Raw genomic sequence first — 15,637 nt, 5'->3', positions numbered from 1 at the left:
CCCACCTGGTACCTTAGCAGCTGCAAAGGACTTCACTACCTCAGTGAAAGAGGGCCCAGATCCAGGGGGATAAGAGGCTAGGAAGAAGGGCAGCATTAAGCAGTACCTAATACAGTCAGGGCTGAAAGACAAGTTAGGGATGAGCACAGTCCTGGATCAAGTGGGCAGGAAAGGACAGATAGTATCTGCCCCAGAGAATGGGGTCAGAGGGATTTGAGGGAACAAAACCATAAGGAAAGACATAGGTTGGGAGGAAAGAGAAGTGGATTCAAGGGCCAGTTCTTCTACTAAACTAACTATGTGGCTTGAGCTAAGTCACTCCCCTCTATGTACAAAAACAAGGGGTTGTCCTGTATGGGTCTATTGTCCTATCTGGCTCAAAGGGTCCAGGTCACTTTCTCTCTCTGAGCCTCAGTTTCTTTATCTGTAAAATAGAGGTCATATTCCCTGCTGCCTTGCCTACTTCATGGAGACTATTCATCCCCGTGGGGAGGATCAGAGGAGACAACAAGGACTTGAGAGCACTTGAGAGTTAAAGGATTAAGGTATTATCTGGCAACCACTCTCAGGCAGACCAACCACAGCTACAGCAGGGATGCTTGCCCATATGGTCTCAGGAGAAGAGGTAGAGAAAGGCGGGGAGAGGGAGAAGGGAAGAGGGGGAGAGGGGGAGAGGGGTGGGAGGGAGAGGGAGAGGGAGAGGGAGGGAGAGAGAGAAAGAGAGAGAGAGAGAGAGAGAGAGAGAGAGAGAGAGAGAGAGAGAGAGAGAGAGAGAGACAGAGAGAGAGAGAGAGACAGAGAGAGAGAGAGCCACCTTGCCAGGAAGGAAGAATGGCTAGCTTGGAGGGAAAGGGACTCAGGAAAGACCCCTGTCTGTGCTTCCATACATTGCCCTTGGGAACCTAGGAGCTTCCCCCACAAAAAAATGAACAATCTGGAGAAGGGTAATAAATACCTTGAGGCTAGATGACCCCTGAGGGTCAGAAGGAGGGGCAAAGAAGAGAGAAGAAAGAAAAGTGACAGCATGGTTACTAGAAAGGGAGGGGTTTGAGGGGCAGCTTTGGCATTTCCTCCCAAACTTGTCCTGATAGAAACCCACTCACATGAGAAAATTTAGGCACAAACAGTATGGGAACCATCTTGGCAGTTAACTGGAAATATTATACTTGGTGGTGGTGCCTTATCTGAAAGCACTGACTAAGAGCATTAGCGTTGCCCTGTTCCAAGAAGAATGAACACCTAGCTAGGGAAGGGAAAGCATTTTCTGTCCATGGCCTCCCAATAGCTGACTCCAGGAGGCCAGACACAGAATAAAAGAATTAGAGAGGGAAAGGTCCTTCAGTATTATGGAGTTCAACACCCTGATTTTTTGAATGAGGACACTGGCCCAGGGAGGTTAAGCCATTTGCCCAAGTTCACAGAAATAGTAAATAGCAGATCCAGGACTCAAGGCAATGTGCTCCAACTTTACATTCAATGCTCTCTCCTCTATACTGCTCTATAAATACTCTATAGAAGTTGTCTCCTCCCCATAACTGTCTCCTCCTTCTCTCTTATGCCAGTCCCTGCTTAGGAGTGCTGCAGTGAATGTTCCTGCCTCCAGCCTGGAACTGTCCACCCCAAGGTTGTTGGCAGAGGGAGAGAACAAATCCCACCCCCCTCCACCCCTAGGCCATGGATGTTAGCCAGTGAGACATGGTTTCCTATGCATGGAATGTCCTCCCAACCCATATTTACTGGCTCAAGTTCTAGCTAGCCTTTAAAATCCAGAGGCTCCATATACACCCAAATATCTATAGTAGTACTTCATTGGTAAGAGAAGAGCTATAAACAGATGGTGGTTCATGAATGTAATGGACTATTAATGAGATGTAAGAAATTATGGATATGATAAACACAGAAAAGAATAGGAAGACTTATATTAACTGATACAAAGCAAATGAAGGAGGAAAAATATATATTCAATAACTACAACAATGTAAGTGGAAATAACAACAACAGAGCAATCAAAACAATGGTGTGAAAATATATCAAGCAAACTTGGCCCCAAAGAAGAGATGCGTAAAGGCATCTTCCCCTGTTTCTTTACAAAAGTGGAATGCCATCAATGTGAAACACTACATTTAATGTCAGACTTTCCCCCAATATGTTGGTTAGTTTTGCTGAACTGTTTTTTTCCTCTTTTTTTATTCTTTGTTATACATGACAGCAATTTGAGAGATGGAGGGATACAATGAGTAAGTGATGTAAACAGAAAAGATATCAACACAAATTAATTAAAAAAAAAAAACACAACTCAGATACCTCCTCATCCAGGAAGTCATTCATGATGTCCCAGTCAAAAATAACCATCCTCATCAGATTTCAAAATAACATTTTGTTTTGCAACTTTCTAATGCATTAGATTTGGATTGGAGTCCCTTTGTAAACCTTAAAATACCATGTGAGTTCAAGTCCCAGTTCCACCTATCAGGTTCCCATCTTTTAGCTGCAACAATTTAGAGAAATAAGTTAATTCCTTTGAGCCTCAGTTTCCTCTTCTATAAAATGGGGATATTTGCCCTGCCTCCATTACTGAATGGTTGTGGTAAGGAAATAACTTTGCAGGTTCTAAAGTGCTGTCAAAAATGTGAATTCTTATCACCAATGGCTCCCATGAAATGATGAAATAATCTCTCAACAATCAGAAAAGAAAGTGGAAGACAATCTCCAGCCACCAAGAAGCACCAGGACATAGTCCAAAGCTGTTCTGTCATAGCTGGGAGTGGGAAGGGGGAAGGGAAAATAGTTGTGTTGGGGAAGAACAATCAGTCTGCTCTTTATCTCCTCCCTGAGTACTACAGAAAGGCCTGGGATGCTCAGAGTATGCTGAGAAGTAGCCTCTACTCCAGGGCCCTGGGGTAGTACTCTAGTCATAGGACCAGAGCTTGCAAGCTGTCACCCTAAGAAAGTATGGAAGGGAAGGAGTTCCTGAACACACATGTTATTGGTGGAAATAATTCGAGATAAACTTGAACTAGCAGGAGCACAAAAACCAATATAAACAGCAGAACAATGGTGGCTACATCAGGAATGCACATTTCTATAGTCATTTAAGATTTACATAGGAGATATGAGAATTATTCCTGTTTTATATATAGGAAAAACAAAGACTAGAGAGATATGACTTTGCCCAAGGTCACACAGCTGATGAAAATCAGAGCCAAGACTCAAACCCAGCTTTCCAAACTCCAAGGCCAGCAATCTCTCCAGTTTACTGCTACCTCTTCCATCTTCTGTTTTTCCCTCCTGAAACTGGGAAACAGGGAAGGTAAGTGACTTGCCTCAAATACTATTGTCTTCCCTCCCAAAGGGAAGGGGCTAGTGCCTTATATTTATCTTCTCTCCTGTCAATACTTAGGATATGCCTTTGCTGTCTCCCCAGTAGAAATGTAAGCTTGAAGAACAGGGATTACTTCTCTAACACCTGACATGATCAATAGAACAGGGATTTGAATCCAGATCCTACAATGCCAGATTCAAGTTCTATGAGGTTCTGGTCCAGTTTCATCACTTTACAGATGAGAAACTGGAGGTTCACAGAAGGAAGCTGCTTGCTCTCAACAACAGGGCCTTTTATTTTTGTATTGAGCCCAATGCCTTGCCCAAAAGTAAGAGCCAATTTGTGGGGGACTATTCAAGGCTCCAGCTAGTTGGAGGCAGAGCTTTCTGACTCAGTTCAGGGCTCTTTCTACTGGATTATGTTGGCTTTCAAGTCCTTCCTCAGTCACTCAACAAACATTTATTAAGTGTGCTAGGAACTCACTAAGCACTGGGGAAAAGAAAAAGAAAAAGAAAAGTCCAATCCTTACCCTCTAGAAACTCCTATTCTAATGGAAAGAAAACATAAATAACTATATAGGTTATACACAAGATACACCCAATGGAAATAGCCCCAGGAGTGTGGGAGACCAGGGAAAAAACACTTGCAAAAGCTAAGACTGAAGTCTAGCATTCAAGCCCCTTTATTACCCAGTGCCAGACTATCTTTCCTGTCTGATTTCCTGTTCCCATCTATAAAACTGTCTCACCTGTAGTTTAGAGGCTGACAGCACATCAGAAACTTCCTCCCCAGATCTACTACAATATGGCTCTCCCATTTCCCAGTTAAGTCCATTTTGCCTTTTGAAACCCCCATTCTGGGAGCAAGTTACCTCACCTTGGATTTATAGGATCACAGATTTAGAAGTGGAAAGCATCTTGGAAGACATGTAGCCCAACCGTTTCATTTTGCAGATGAGGACACTCAGAGATAGAGAGGTTAGGTGATTTGTCCAGGGTCAGAGCTTTCATGCTTGTACTTTCCCCCTTCATGGGACTGTTGTGAGCAAAATGCCTTAAAGGGCTTTAGAGACGCAAGCAGCTCCCAAGTGACTAAGCCAGTCCATAGCTGACGGCACTGGTGGCACTCATGGCCATAAACACAACAGCAAACCTTTATAATATACAGGTTAGGAGATACAGTATCAAGGGTGATAACCAAGCATAATATCAACACCCCCCAAAGAGAAGCAAAGTCCATGATTTCTGCCTTTTTCTGGTAAAGATAGGGGAACTGAGGCTCCCAATGTAGCCAGGTTTGCTAGGGAGCCAACAGATACCAGGGAAAAGGAGTTAGAGTCCTCAGGTTGACTGACAGGGACAGCCTTGAGATTGTCCAGGGGCCACTAAGACCAAGAATCATTTTCACATTCCATTTTCCTCTTCATGATAAAAGCAAGTGTCCTTATTCCGATTTTGCAGATGAGAAACTGAGGTCCAGTGAAACCAATTATTCAACATCTCAATGAGCTAACAATGATTTCAGACTTCCTAAATCACAGATCAGTGCTCTTTCCATTGCCATTCCATAAAAAACTCACCTCATAAAGACCTCCAAATTCTATCACCTGTCCTCTGAAAATCTCAAAGGACACACTTGTTTGCTGACAGACACTAAGTCAAAAATATTGCTGAGACTAGAACCCAAGGTTCTGCAAAACAAAGCTTTGGCCACCTGAACCCTCCTATTGGGTTCTAAAATCTTCTACCTTCCCACAAATCCAAGTCAAGCCTATATCTTACAGGACCAGAAGTCAGAGACTTGCTCTCTGATTTGAGTCCAATTCTAGGTTGGAGACAGGATTCTCCTTCACCCAGTCTCTTCACCCTATCATACTGAGACAAGGCAGAGAATGAAGTCAAAGTATATGACTAGCCTAGTTTCTCAAATGGAATGATCTCTAAGGAAAAAAAAAACAAAATGAAACAAAAAACTACCACTTATTATAGTGCCTGGCATATAGTAGGCAGACAGGTGCCTTCCTCCCAAACACACACCACAATGGCCCACAGCCCCTACTCCAGCAATCTTTTTATTTCTGGCAGGGGCCTTATGAATAAACCCAGGACTAAGGTCAGCACCTGCAGACAGAGATATATCATGCTAGGATTCCGCCTGTCACATCAAGTTATCAGACACACCGAGCACAGCTAGAGGGATTCAATGGCTACCACTAGCTACAGCTTCCAGGGATGGGGGCCTCTGGAGGAGGAGCTAATTCCCACCTCCCAGGAGCCTTTCTGGGACACAAGAGTCCACCTGGCTTCTGTTCTGAAAAGACCTTCCATGGTGGTATCAATTTAATGGGGGGGTTAAAAGAACACAAGGCTAGGAATCACAGAATTATAAAATCCTGGATTCAGAGCCAGAAGGGACCTTACAAGTAATGTGGGTTAATCTCTCTCAAACCCCAGGTCCCATCCTCCTCTTACAGAAGAGAAAATCAAGATTCAGAGAAGTTAAGGGACTTGCCCAACCTCATGTGGATTGTGAAAAAATACTTCTGAAACCTAGCATTTAAAGCCACACATATCCTGTGGTTCCAGGTTCTTGATTCTTTTTACTTCAACCAAGTTCTAGTTTCAGCTCTGCCATGTCTCACTTAACTTTCTCTGAACTCTGGTTTTTTACGTTTCACAGGTGAAGAAAAAAAAAAAAGGAGGCTGGACTAACCCTAGTGGCCTCTTCTCCCAGTTCTGACATTTTATGTTCTAAGCCTTTTCTATTTTATATATTCCATGTTCTAAGGACTCTCCTCACTGACATTAAGTGTTCTAAAGGCCTTCTCGACTCTGATATCCTGTTTTAAGGGTCTTCCCAGCCAGTTCTTTAGCTCTGACATCCTATGTTTTTAAGCTCTGACATTTCCTGTACCCAGTCCTACCAGTTGATACTCCTCATTCTTTAAGGCCTTCCTAGGTCTGACATTCTGTGTTCTAAGATCTTTCCAGCTCCTACAGTCCATGTTCTAAAGACCCTCCTCAGCTCTGACAGTCTGTGTTCTTAGATTTTTCTACCTCTGACATTCTGTCGAATAGTTCTCCCAATTCTGAGATTCCATGTTCTAAGGACCCTCTCAGCTATGACACTCTATGTTCTAAAGACTAACATTCTACATTCTAAGATCTTCCCAGATTTGATAGTTCATGTTCTTTGGTCTCTCCTAGCTCTGACATTCTATATCCTAAGGGTCTTCCTCTCAACTCTGACATTTCATCTTCTAAGAGCTCCTCTAAGCAACACTTCTCATTCTACGGGGCCTCTTAGCTGTGTATTCTACTACATTCTATGTTCTAGGGTCTACCCAGCTATGCATTCTAAGGCCTTTCTAGCTCCTATATTCCATGTTCTAAGGACTCTTTCAGGTCTGATATTCCATGTTCTAAGGACCCTCCTAGCTCTCATACTCAATTCTGACATTCTATGTTCTAAGGTGCCTGACAGCTCTGATATTCCCTTTCCATATTGCATGTTCTAAGGTCCCTCCTACCTCTGACATTGTCTTCTTAGGCCTTTCTAGATCTTATATTCTGTGTTATAAGGGCTTTCTCAGCTCTGACATTTCATGTTCTAAGAGGTCTTCTACTAGCTGACAGTGTTTGTCCTAAATGCTCCCACTGTTGTCACATTCTATGTTCTAAAGGCCATCCCAAGTCTGGTTTTCTGCATTCTAAGGCCTTCCCAGCTCTGACATTCCATATTTTAACAACCCTCTGAGCTCTGACATTCTGCATTCTAAGGTCTTCCTAGCTCTGATATTTCCTGTTCTAAGGGTTCTCTCAGATCTGACATTCCACATGCTAACTGTGCTCCCAGCTATGACATTCTATGATCTAACAGTCCTCCCAGCTATAACATTCTGTTTCCAAGGTTTATCTTAGGACTGACGTGCTGTGTTCTAAGACCTTTCCAGTTCTTACATTCCATGTTCTAAAGTCCTTCCCAGCTCTGACCTTCTGTATTTTAAGGGTCCTTCCTCCTCCAACATTCTATATTTTATGGGTCTTTTTAGATCTGACATATTCTAAGGGTCCTCCTAATTTTGATAGGCTGGGTTCTTAGGGGCCTTCATTGTTCTGATATTCTGTAATTCCAGAAAGGTAAACAAGGCCAGGTCAAGGAAAGCCTGTTTCCCCAACCTCCTAATTGTCACTATAATAGAGACTGGCCTTTTGGGAAGGTGAGGGTCACAGAATCATAGTTACTGAAGGTAATAATTTAAAGTGGAGCATCTGTGTAGTCAAGGTGAGTTGAACTAACAGAAGCATGTGGACGGAGCACAGAGAAGCTGTCAGGCCTGAGGAAGCAGATTCCCCAGAATCTGGTACAGAAGGGAGAGAAGAATGTCTTGGTATCTAGGCTGAGCTGTGGTGCTCAGATAGAAAGCTTTCTGGGTGATGCACCTAGGGCAGCTGGCAACATGGAATCTTCCCGGGACTAGGGCCTATTTATAGACCCCACAAGACTGGCGGGGCAGGTGTTGGCTGAAAGAAGGGCCAGGCAAGGCAGTAATTGGGGTGTGTATATGTAAGGGGTGGGGTAGGGGGGATGGAAAGGCATCAGGAAAAGAGAGAGCTCTGGGAAGCTAGCCATGTGAAAGCCATCCATGTATGTCCACTGGCTACCTCTACTGTGGTACTGAGCTGGGTTAGGCGCCTGAGCTCTAGAGGCCCGCAGTTCTGGCCTTACTTAAAGGGAAGGAAGCTCCGCTGGCTGGAGCTGATATGGGAGATGACTGAACCCACTCACGTCACTGACCCTGGGAATGTGACAGGACAAGGGAATCAGGAGCCAAGGTGCTAGATTCCCTCCCTGAGGCCCATGGCTATGCTCTTTCCCAGTTCCAGGTTCTTGGTTCCCCATCCTGAACCCAGGTCACTCCCAAAGCACCACCACCCCCTACCAAGGGGTCCCAAGGACATCAGCAGACTTTTTAGGCAATTGTAAATCTTCTTGCAGGAAGATAGGAAAAGACAGGGATGGATCACTGTTGTTGATCAACTCTCTTGAGCTCCATGTCTCTCTCCACAGCTCAGCAAGTCTTGATTCCTAGACAAGGCCCCTCCCTTCTTAATGCTTTAGCTTCCAACCCTATATAAGGGACCCAGGGAGCCTAGTCCATTTTTTAAGAGATAGTAAGTACTTAGAAATCACCAAAAACAATCTATAATGTAATATTCTTCTCAGAAATCAGTGGTTCCCTACTGCCTATCAAAGAAAGCAGAAATTTCTGATCCTAGTTTGCTATTCCTTGAGCTTGCCCCCCAGGACCTCACACAGACCTTTGTTTATACTTCCCTAACACACCTATCATGTAATATTGTGACATATTATTATCTGTGCTAGCACCTTATCTCAGACTGAACTGAAACTCTATAAAGGTGCAATATTGTCTTCTCTAAACTATAGCTCTTGCCCAGCCACAATAGGGTAATACTGTATTGTGTATACTATAGGTGCTTTAATAAGCATTTATTAACTGAATTGGTCTGCCCATTCAAGGCCCTCCAAGATTTGGTGCCATTTAACTGGTCCACCCTTCTATCTGATACCACTCTCCATCATATATTCTCCACTCCAAGAAACAGGGAATCCACAGAACTGGTAGAGACTTCTGAGGGCATTCTATTCCTAAGCATAAGTGAATCCTGTCTGTAACATCCCCAACAAATCAGCCTTTGCTTAGAGACCTCCAGTGGGAAACTCAATACCTTTCAAGAGAATCTATTCAGCCTTTAAACAGCTCTCATCATTAGGTGTTTTCTCTACACATCAAACACCAATCTACCTCTCCTTGACTTCCCCCATTGTCCCTAGCCAGCTCTGTCATCTGAGGCTAAGTAGACTGAACAAGCCAAATCACTTTACCATGGACAAGTCTTCAAATTCTTGAAGACAAGTATCTAGGAATCCTGCCCCCTTAGTGTTCTCTTCTCCATATAAAATATATCCATTTCTTCACCTGCTCCTTGCATGGGATGGTCCTCAGGCCTTTCACCATTCTGGGTGCCCTTTAGCACACAAGGTCTCCATCCTCTGAGTTCATCATTTCTGCACCTGTGCTTGCAACATTCCTCTGCAACCCCGTGACTCCAAAATTTTTGAATCGATGGACTCTAATAACCCCCTTTCAAAACCCACTCAAGTACTTCCTCCTCCAGGAAGCCTTCCCATCTCCCCCCCTTCCCTGCTTTGCTTAGATTATTCCTTTCTGCACTTTTTTTCTGTTTTCCCCTGTATCATAGTTATGCATGTGCGTGTCTAGGGGTGTGCTGGAGTCAGCTCAAATAGGCTCTTGCCAATAATTAAATTTTCAGGGTGAGCATCTAGATCTCAAAAATCAGCAAAATCAGGACTGGATTTATTGTTTTGTTGATTATTTAGATTTAAGAAAATCGATAAAATGTTAATAATATAGATTAAACTTAAAGTGTGTGTACCACCATCCCTGCTCCAAGCCAAATGTTAAGCATTTACTAGCACACCCCCATGCATGTCTTTCCCTCCTTTTAAATTATAAGCCCCTTCAAAGTAGGGTCTTGTACAGAGCAGGTACATATATGTGCTGAATAGACTGAAAAAAAAAGGCACATTAGAGATATGATTGAGGGATATCCCAGGAGGCAAAGGCTCAGTCACCCAAAACAGTCAAAGCAAAGGTCAGGGGGGTGGGAAAGGGCAGGATGAGAAGGAGAGACAGAAAGTAGAAGTTCAGGTTACATGAATGCACGAAGGACAGAAGTAATGTGTGGTTTGAGGCCAGAAATGGAGGTTAGAGTCAAATTGTGAAGACAAAGTCTCACACAACACTGGTAGTACAAAGGACTTGAGTACTAGTCCAAGTCCAAGATGGGGCTGCAGGTAGGAGTTCCTGGGGTGAGTTCACCAAAGAGTGAATAGGTAGAGAACAGCAGGATAGAAAACCCTGCTGGAGACAGAGGATTCAAGTTCTTCTGTCTCCCACCCCCAACCCTGGCAGAGATCTCCATGTTCCGATGCCTCTGTGTGAGTGACATTGACTTTCTCTGAGTTGTGATGGGTTGGACAGGGGGAAGAGGTGCCCCTGTCCTGGAACTCCCAAGGGAGATCAGGAAGAAGAGCTATGTGAGATCCCACAGACTTAGAGGGGGTAGGAGGGAGACCCAGAGAGGGGCAGAAATCAGGACCCCAGCATCCTAGCTTCCTCTAAAAGGAACCACTACATTTCTCACTGAGAGTCTTCCCAAAGTGAAGGAGTCAGTCAGTGCTGGTCTCCTTCCTGTTTAAGTAAACTGAAGCATAGGCAAGGGGATACATCCAGCCATCCAGCCATCAAAGGATACCTGGCCCCTCTACTCCTCCATTCACTGAGGAAGGAAGACACCAGAGCCTGCCTAGGCCCAGCTTCGCCCCAGGTACCTTGACTCAGCTGAATCCAGACACTTTAGCCCTTGCCTTCTCTGGTTCCCGGTTTCCCACTATGTAGCTAGCAGTCTTTTTAAAAAAGAGGATGGAAAGAAGGGGAGAAAACCCCTAGGAACCTGGGTTAAATGCTTAGAGATCCACAAAGAGGCAAGAAGCCCAAGAGAAAGAACAAAGACCCATGGACCACAAATATAAGGCAGGTTAAAGGTCTCATGAGCCATCACTAGTCATGACCAGGAGAAGTCCCATTGGAACTAGGAAATGGGCCAATTCTCACTTAACACCCCCACCCCTGACTTGGGGAGCAAGGATTCAGCTAGGCCACTCTTCCTGGGCAGGCCAGTTGGCAGAGCTAGGTTTTCATTCCAAATCTGCCTTGTATCCCTGTGGAACCAAAGCCATCTTTGCCTGACAAGGTGCCTTCCCCCCTTGACCCTTCCCATTACAGCTGGAGGCATGCCATGCTCTCCTGGTTGCTGTACCCCTAGACCCCCTTACCAGCAACACCATCATTATCCTGGGGCTCTCTGAGGCCCTCCACGCTTCTGGGGCCAGATGACCTGGCTGGATACAGGGCTCCCAGGGGACTGCCCTCTTCAACATCTTCAGTCTCTACATCTTCTTCACTTTCTGACCTCAGGACCAGGCTAGGTGGTCTCTCGGGGGCAGCTGTGCCCCCCCCAGGGGGGACTTCCATCCTTGGGCTCCGAAGGTTCAGCAAGACATTGTAAGAGGCATCCAGCTCACCAGAAATCTGGCAGGAGAGAATGGAGAACACTTAGGGAAGAAGAGAAGCAGGTAGCTCCCAGAGACCCTCAAGGCAGGGAGACAGAACACAGCAAGATCATGAAGGCTGAAGGGAAAGGTGGAAAAGTTCCTGGCCAAAGGGCAACAAGAAACCCTTGGGGCTTCCCAACTCTGCTTTTCCTGTGTCCCTAGTCTTTAGTCATCTATTCTTTCCTGACATGTTTCGGTGCCCCCAACCCAAAAGAAGTCAGTCCCCATTATGCTGGTGGGAAGGCAGATTAGAGGTCAGACTCAGGGAGGCCCCAGAAGAAGGATGAGAGGAGCAGGAGGCCTCACTGGTCCAGAAACAAAGAATTAGCTGGGGGTGGGGGTGGGGGTATCTGAGCCAGTTTCCTATAAATACCTTCAAGGTAACAGCAGAAAGTGAAGGACAGGAATGAGGCACTGTCTCAAGAGACAGGTTGGGAAGACAGAGGAATGGGGCCCAGTGACTGAGGCCAGGGAAGGGTATGGGGGAGGGAGGGGTGACTTTTGGATAGGAGGATAGGGGACAGGCAAAGCAGTACAGATTACCCAGGATTCCTGGGGCAAGGCTAGCAAAACCATCCCACTCTCTCCAATCTCTTGGTTTGGGAAGCTCTATTCTCTGTTTTGGGGTTAGAGCCCATAGGATCAGAGGCCTGGTATCACCCTGGTGGGTATTAGCTAAGGAAAGCAGGGCAGTCTCAGTGAATGCCAGTGACCCTCAACCTGGCCTAAGTAGATCTAAGTACTTCTTCCATGATAGCTGTTATTCTGTCAAACAAATAAGTCTAGACAATAAGGGACCTGGATTTCAACTGCTCCTAGTCCAAAGACAAGGGGTCAGAAGAGGAGGAAAATGACACCCTATGGAAGTGCTACAAAACAGAGCAGGGGTACAAAGCCCCCTGCCCCAATCTAGGGACAAGAAAGTTTTCTTTCTCAGTTGCAGGACAGCAATTAGCTAGAGCAGGCTCCAAGTCTTTGGACACAGTTGATACTAGGAGGCCACTGTCATTTCTGGAATTGGCAGGACAAAGACTCTTTGGCTCTTTGGGTGATGATGCCTGGGTGGTCCTGGAAGGGTGGGGCTGAGAGAGCAAAACCTCAATCTCTTCAGCCCCATAGATGACTGAACCTAACCTCTTCCTCAGTATCCTAAATCTACAGAGGAGGTGAGAGGGGAAAAAGAGAAGGTATGAAGAGGAAAAGAAAAAAGAGTGAAAGAGAAGAAAGAATACAGGAAGAAAGGAAGATAGAGAGGGAAGAGGGAAGGAAAGAAGAGAGAAGGAATGGAAAGGAAAGCAAGGAATGAAGAAAAGAAGACAGAGGATGGGGGAAGGATGATAGGAAGGACAGGGGAAGGAAATGGGTAGTGAATAAAGGAAAAGGAAAAAGAGGATAGGGAAGGAAGGGGGAGGGAAGATAGGGAGGGAAGGAAGAAAAGGAAAAGGGAGGGAAGAAAGATGGAAGAGAAGGAAGAAAAGGAAAGGGGGAAATAGGAGAGGAATGAAAGGAAAGGGGGAAGAGGGGAGGGAAGTTAGGAGGGAAGAAAGGAAAGCAGAGGGAAGTTAGGGAGGGACAGAAGGAAAAGAATGTGGAGGAGAAATAGGGAGAGAAGGAAGGAAAGGAAAAGGGAGGGAAGGAGAGACGGAAGTTAAAAAGAGAATAAAGGAAAGGAAAAGGGAGGGAAGTTAGGGAAGGAAGGAAAGGAAATGGGGTGGGAAGATAAGGATGGAAGGGGGAGGGAAGGAAGTGAAAGGGAATACAAGGAGGGAAAAAAGGGGGAGGGAAGGAAGGGAAAGGGAAGAAAGGTGGAGGGAAAGGAGGGGGAAGGGAAAGAAGCGAAGGAAGAAAGGAAGGGAAGGAAGAGAAGGGAGAAAAGAAAGGAAAGAAGGGGGAAGGGAAAAGAAAGAAGAGAAAAGGAACGGGAAAGAGGCCGGGATGGGGGGAGGGGTCCGGAGACCCAGGCCCGCGTCTCCTGGGGGCTCCAGGCCTCCCGGGCTCCCTACCCCAGGGGAGAATAGATTCAGGGCCAGGCCCACGCCAGCCCCCAGTCCGGCCCAGCCCCCAGCCCCTAGCTTCTAGCCCCAACCACAGGAAAAGGGAAGCGACCCCGCCTCCCGGGGACACCTGCCCCGGGGCTCCCCCAGCCCCCGGCCCGGCTCGCCCCTCTCCCCACCTGCCCGGGCCCCGCCCCCCAGCCCCGCCCCCGGATAGGCCCCGCCCCCGGGCCCTCGAGGCCCCCCCCTCGCCCTTTGGCCCCTGGGGGTCCGGGCCGCGCTGGGCAGGGGTGAGGGGCGGGCGCGGGGTCGGGGCCGCGACCGGGCCGGAGCCTCTCCCTCCCCCGGCGGCTCCGCCCCGCCCCGCCCGCAGCGTCGGGGGCTCCCTGGGCCGGGTCGGGTCGGACCGAACGGGCGGGGGTCCCAGGGTGAGACTCACCGCAGGGCGGCGCTGCCGGCCGGCCCGGGGCGCTCCGGGCTCCGTTCAATGCGGCCGCCGCTGCCGTTGCCGCTGCCGCTGCCGCCGCCGCCTGTCCCGGTCCCGCGGCCTCCGCCGCCGCGCCGGGGACATTGTCCCTTTAAATCTCTCCCCCGGCCCCCTCCCGCCCCGCGGCCCGGCCGCTCCGCCCCCCGGCGCGCCGCCGTGACCTCAGCGCGACAGCCCCGTCGTGACGCCATGTTGGGGAGGTCGGGGTCACCCTTTCCCCCCCACCCCCCAGCCGCCGCGACGGCTTCCCTTTGGGGTGGGAGGGAGGGAAGGGGTGTGGCGGGTAGCTCGACGCCATGTTCGGAGTGGCTAGGTAATCTTCTGCCTTAAAGGGGCCGCAGTGCTTTAGGAGTGCTTCTGGCTCTGCCTAGAACCTTAAGAGATCATCCACCCAGACCTCTCATTTTACAGAGGAGAAAAGTGCAACCCAGAGGAGGGGAAGTGACTAACCCAAGGTCATGCAGCAAGTAAGTGGCCAAACCTGGATTCAAAGCCAAGTCTTCGAGCTACACATCCAGACCAAACCCTCAGCCTCCTGGACACCCTCCTCCCTGAAGCTGAGGTCTTCTGCTGTGGTCTAAAGAGGGGCACCTGCCTCTCCTGGCCCCTCTCCTCAGTTTTCCCCACAGCCAGAAATATGGCTCCTGTTACAATGACAGTAGACCTGGGGTATGGGGAGAGTCAGAAGAGGCCTCCATCTTTCTTTGCCTCAGTTTACTTCCCCTTCCTCTAATATAGGAAATCATCAGTGGCACATGACAACAGAAAAGCAACGTGCTCCCTCCCAGCCAAGGAGGTACTGCTGCTACACTCTGTCTAGCTCAGAATCATATCTGACACAGTGTGGGGAGACCATGTAGGAAGGCCAGGAGGAGCAGAGGTTCCCAGATTTAAAGTTAGGGATAGGAAGAGACCTTAAGTGTCATCCAATTCAATCAAAGTCCACAAGCATCTATATTCCATGCTTCCTCTCTGCCATGCACTCTGCTAAGCATAAGTTAGCAATCTCCAACGTTAGCAATGATCTGTTAATTGCTAAATCCAATTGCCTTTTCTCAGGCCTTTTACTTGGCCTCTCTGAAACTTGAACCTTTTGATCATCCTTATATAGTTAATCAATAAGCATATATTATTCTTTGGACACTATGCTACGCAATGAAGACACAAATACAAGCAGAAAGAAAAATAGTCCTTACCCACAATGAGCTCACTTTCTACTTGGAAAGACAACACACATATGCATAGCGACATACAGGATGTATATAAAGCAGATAGAAAATGAGTCTCGAGAAACCTTCTTCCTGATAATGCTTGAGTGCTGAGTCTTTAAGGAAGCGAAGGATTCTAAGAGGTTTGTTATCTTTCAGTATGATTGTTCCTTCTCAGTCTCCTTTTCCAGATCATTATCTTTTCCCTAGTTAATTTGTCCCCTGAGATTTTTCCTTGAGTCCTCTAAGATTCCCAAATCTATACATTCAAGCCTCCATCTCTGACTAGAATTTCAATTCTGTATCATGTCCCACAGGTATTGCTAACTCAACAGTTCTAAAATAGAACTCATAATCTTTCTCCCAAACCTATCCTTCCTCCAAATTTCCCCATTCTATCATAGGC

At 47.0% G+C, this 15,637-nt stretch overlaps 1 protein-coding gene across 16 annotated transcripts in view; it reads right to left on the bottom strand.

Annotated features, from left to right (window-relative positions):
* The window catches only part of WIZ (WIZ zinc finger), a 39,900-nt gene extending 25,766 nt beyond the window's left edge, over positions 1-14,134 (bottom strand). For 7 of the 16 annotated variants that reach the window (XM_016432341.2, XM_016432347.2, XM_016432345.2 and 4 more), the window contains exons 1-2: positions 13,976-14,127; positions 11,264-11,519 (exon numbers count right to left, since the gene is read on the bottom strand). In XM_016432341.2, the coding sequence (XP_016287827.1) occupies positions 11,264-11,462 (199 nt within the window). In that variant the 5' untranslated portion in view covers positions 11,463-11,519; positions 13,976-14,127. Of the gene's footprint in view, positions 1-11,263; positions 11,520-11,915; positions 13,495-13,975 lie in introns of those variants that run through there. The other 9 variants (XM_016432346.2, XM_007489694.3, XM_007489695.3 and 6 more) reach the window with 6 other exon arrangements.
* Between the last annotated feature and the right edge of the window lie 1,503 nt (positions 14,135-15,637).

This window comes from Monodelphis domestica, chromosome 3 (assembly GCF_027887165.1).
Source record: "Monodelphis domestica isolate mMonDom1 chromosome 3, mMonDom1.pri, whole genome shotgun sequence".
Lineage (NCBI taxonomy): Eukaryota > Metazoa > Chordata > Mammalia > Didelphimorphia > Didelphidae > Monodelphis > Monodelphis domestica.
Note: the sequence above shows the minus strand (reverse complement) of the source record. Positions and strands in the feature narration are given on the sequence as shown.